The sequence below is a fragment of the Triticum dicoccoides genome, chromosome 4B, assembly GCF_002162155.2.
Source record: "Triticum dicoccoides isolate Atlit2015 ecotype Zavitan chromosome 4B, WEW_v2.0, whole genome shotgun sequence".
Lineage (NCBI taxonomy): Eukaryota > Viridiplantae > Streptophyta > Magnoliopsida > Poales > Poaceae > Triticum > Triticum dicoccoides.
The window spans coordinates 631,561,030-631,564,996 of NC_041387.1; the positions used below are offsets into that span (position 1 = coordinate 631,561,030).

The 3,967-nt window shown below is 52.3% G+C and overlaps 1 protein-coding gene across 1 annotated transcript; it reads right to left on the bottom strand.

Moving 5' to 3' along the window:
- Window positions 1-583: 583 nt before the first annotated feature.
- Window positions 584-3,147, bottom strand: LOC119291902 (probable acyl-activating enzyme 1, peroxisomal). The gene is made up of 2 exons (XM_037570707.1): window positions 2,650-3,147; window positions 584-2,232 (listed from the first exon to the last, which is right to left on the bottom strand). Exons 1-2 carry the CDS (start codon window positions 3,130-3,132, stop codon window positions 763-765), a joined length of 1,953 nt encoding a protein of 650 aa, XP_037426604.1. The 5' UTR covers window positions 3,133-3,147; the 3' UTR covers window positions 584-762.
- Window positions 3,148-3,967: the final 820 nt, after the last annotated feature.

The window sequence follows — 3,967 nt, forward strand, 5'->3', positions numbered from 1 at the left end:
TGTTTACCTTCTCTCTGTCAGATCGCATGACTTGCTTTATATTTTCTATTTTAGTCATGCTTTATCTAGTATTTCTGTTAATAAAATCATTCGGTAAATTGCTCCTTTTTCCAACAGAAAGGGCATGACGTGGCCCTCTGCGCTTGCGATGGGCGTGTGACGAGGCATGCGACCGACCGAAGCTTTGACCGGCCGGTCGGCGCAATCCCTACGCAATCCCGGTCAAACCCCTAAGTCCCCACATATTCCAAAACAGCATTTGGTTCTAGTGTATTTGATATGTTTCATCCCCACCTTTCCTCACAAATCCCCAAACTCTAGCGCATTTTTCTAAATAACCAATACACTACCCTACCTAGTGGATTGGGGATAAATGGGGATTTGAAGGGATTGGGTGAAGGTTGGGGCTTCACCCAATCCACCCCCACCAATCCCCTCAAAAACCCTAGTACAAAACAAGGCGTTAGGGGGAGATTTATCCGGTTTGGAGGATTTTAGGGTGTAAAGTGTACCAAATTCGACTTCATTGGGATATTCGTCCATCAGACAACATTTGAGGGTGAAATATGGACTTCTTTCAAAAACATTATGTATGTGGGCTTTACAAAGAGTCCAAACATCAAGCGGCCCAGAAAGGTTCAGGAACAAATTTCTTAGCCAAGATGCCATATATTACACGAGGTTGTCTAAAAAAAAAATTACACGAGGACACAACAAGATGTGAAAAAATATACAACAATATTCCATCTACACAAGCAAATGTTACAGTTTGCTGTTTTCGGCCTTCTTGAGGCTTCCCATCGCTCCGGCCTTCTCCCGAAGAACAAACTTCTGTGTCTTCCCAGTGGAAGCTTTGGGCAAATCCTCAAAAACCACTGTCTTGGGCACCATGTAGTGTGGCAGCTTCTCCCGACAGAAGCCTATGATCTCTGTTTCTGTGGCACTTGCGCCATCCTTTAGCTTGACGAAGGCACATGGTGTCTCCCCCCAGTGGTCGTCAGGCCTCGCCACGACCGCCGCCTCGAGCACCGCTGGGTGGCCAAAGATTATGGACTCCACCTCGATTGAGCTGATGTTCTCGCCGCCCGATATGATGATGTCCTTGGCCCTATCTTTGACTTGGATGTACCCGTCTGGGTGCCGGATGGCAAGGTCCCCTGTGCGCAACCACCCTCCCGCCATGGACTCTTGGGTCGCATCAACATCCTTGTAGTACCCACTCATGACTGTGTTGCCACGGAACATCACCTCGCCCACTGTCTTGCCGTCGTGCGGCACACTCTCCATGGTGGTCGGGTCCTTGACATCGGCATCCTCCATTGCAATGTGATGGAACCCCTGCCGCGCCTTGAGCCGCGCGCGCTCCTCCACCGGCAGCGCATCCCACTCCGGCATCCAAGTGCACACAGTGGCTGCACCGTGCGTCTCGGTGAGGCCGTATATATGATATACCACGAAGCCAAGCTCCTCCATTCCAGCCAGGACGCGGGGCGGTGGCGGCGCGCCGCCCGTCATGACACGCACCACCGTCTTGCCCGACGGTGGCCTTGGATCCGCGGCGGGCGCATTAACGATCATGTTGAGAACCGTAGGTGCACCGCCCATGTGTGTCACTCCATGTCGTGCGATGCTGTCGAAGATGACCCTCGCCGTGAAGTGGCGGAGACAGATGTTGGTGCCACCCTGCATGGCAACAGCCCACGTCATGCTCCAGCCATTGCCATGGAACATGGGCACAGTCCACAGGTACATCGGCATCGGAGTGATGTCGTAAGCGAGGACCGTGGCGATGGTGTTGAGGTACACGCCCCGGTGGTTGTAGAGCACACCCTTGGGCCGCGACGTCGTGCCAGACGTGTAGTTGAGCGTGATGGGATCCAACTCGTTCGCCGGCCAGCGGATGTCGAAATGCGAAGGGGCACTCTTGATGAGAGCCTCATACTCATTTTCGCATAAGTCAGGGTCGATGGGGTCGCTGTCGTCGGAGATGGTTACGAGGACCGGAATGTTGGCGGCGGCGGACCTGGAGACGGCGAGACGCTGCAGCGCGTCTCTCCCGACGCCGAGAAGGCTCGACTCGACGAGGAACACCTTGGCATCGGAGTGCTTCAGCAGGGTGGACACCATGGCCGCATCGTGCCGCGTGTTCAGCGTGCAGAGGACGGCGCCGGCCATGGGTACGGCGAGGTGTAGCTCGTACATAGCCGGCACGTTCGGGCTGAGAACAGCCACCTGCACATGGATGACACACGATTAGCACGCGGCACTCGTGACTCGTCCGCTGTTCATAATAGACAGGGCCCATGGACTACACGATGGACGGGAGCATTGAGCCGACAAGGATATCAAAGGCCGCGATTTGCACGAATAGTGTGTTCTTGCATGATTTCGCTACGATGTGAGCCATGCCGCTGTTGCTCACCAGTGCAAACAGCAGCGCTCTATCATGCAAACAGGCAATTCGTACTAAGAAATAATTAAGCCTTCTCAGGTGCGTACTAGTCTAAAAAAACATGAAGTTCTTACAATCATTTTGGCGATTTTCTAAGTTAGATACAGGCTAGCTAGCTTTGTATACCAACCACTCTGGCATCCACAGACAACGCAAGCAAAGAGATGGAAGCAGCAAGCAAGAATAGAGGCACTCACCACATCGCCGCGCGCGACGCCGAAGCGGGTGGCGAGCGCGGCGGCCACGCGGACGCACCGCTCCCGGACCTCCCTCCACGTGGTTGGCCGCCTCCCCGCGTACACCACCGCGGGGCGTTCGCCGTAGACGGCCGCGGCGCGCTCGATGAAGCTGAGCGGCGTCAGCGGCACGTAGTTGGCCGCGCACCGCACCGTGCCGCGCTCCATGTCCAGCACCTCCACCTCCTCCTGATCCCTCCCTACCAGGCTGGAGAAGAAGGACAGAGACACGACGCCAGTGGGACTGGGAGGAGAAGCCAACGGGCGGCACCATGGTGGGGATGATAAAGTAGACGCGCGCGCTCGGGCAAAATCTTGGCTTGGATTATAATAACTCGAGCTGGGAGTAGAATAGTAGTGGCGGATCAGCTGCACTGATCCGATGCCGCTGATGGTGCGGTGGTGGCGAAGTAATCCACGGAGCACATGGGTGACGGCTGTCATGGCTTCATGTGACTCTGTGAGTGAGAGCCGGAGGGATAGCAATGATGATGTGGCCGGATCACGGGAGCACAGCCGTACATAAAAAGGGTCGACCCAAATCTAAAACAAGGCGGACGCCGGACGGGCGCCGATCCAAATGAATAAAAAAACGGTCATCCGTTTGGATCGGTCCGTTGGAGTTGCTCTAGTTCACCCGTTGAGAGCTACTAGTCTGCTACTTTCCTTTTTAGGCGCCACTGTCCACAGGCCAAAGCCAACAGGCCTATCTCCAGTAGAATGCATGTCACCGTAAGACATCGATGACATGGCATACAAAATCCTACATGAAAAGTAATAATCGGGTGAGAGATTCCTTGCAAAAAAAATGAAGTGAGAGATGATGGGTTGTATGATCTGCAACCTACACTGGCAACAAAGATGCCGAGATACTATTTCCCCTGGCCCTACTAAGATGACTAGATTATTGGCTGTAATCTATATAAGTTGTTACTTTACCAACAACTGTACCAACGCACCATTGAAACAGGTCGATATGATGTATCACACTATTTCTTGGAAGTCATAGGAACATGTTTAGTGATTTATTTCTCAATCAGTCGAATTGCATGTTATAAAGACAATAGTTTTTTCGTCGGATGGTGAGTGTAGCGATCATAGGCGCACGCAATGGGTTGTTTGATAGTGCCTAAACTCGTTCTATACCTTTCCCCTTCTTTTGGTTATTCTATTTTGAAATGTGTATTTCCATTATGTCAAACTAATGGAAATGGGATGGTATGCTTTTAAAATAAAAAAGACAATGATTGAGATGGAAAAACTTTAAGTTCTAAAATGT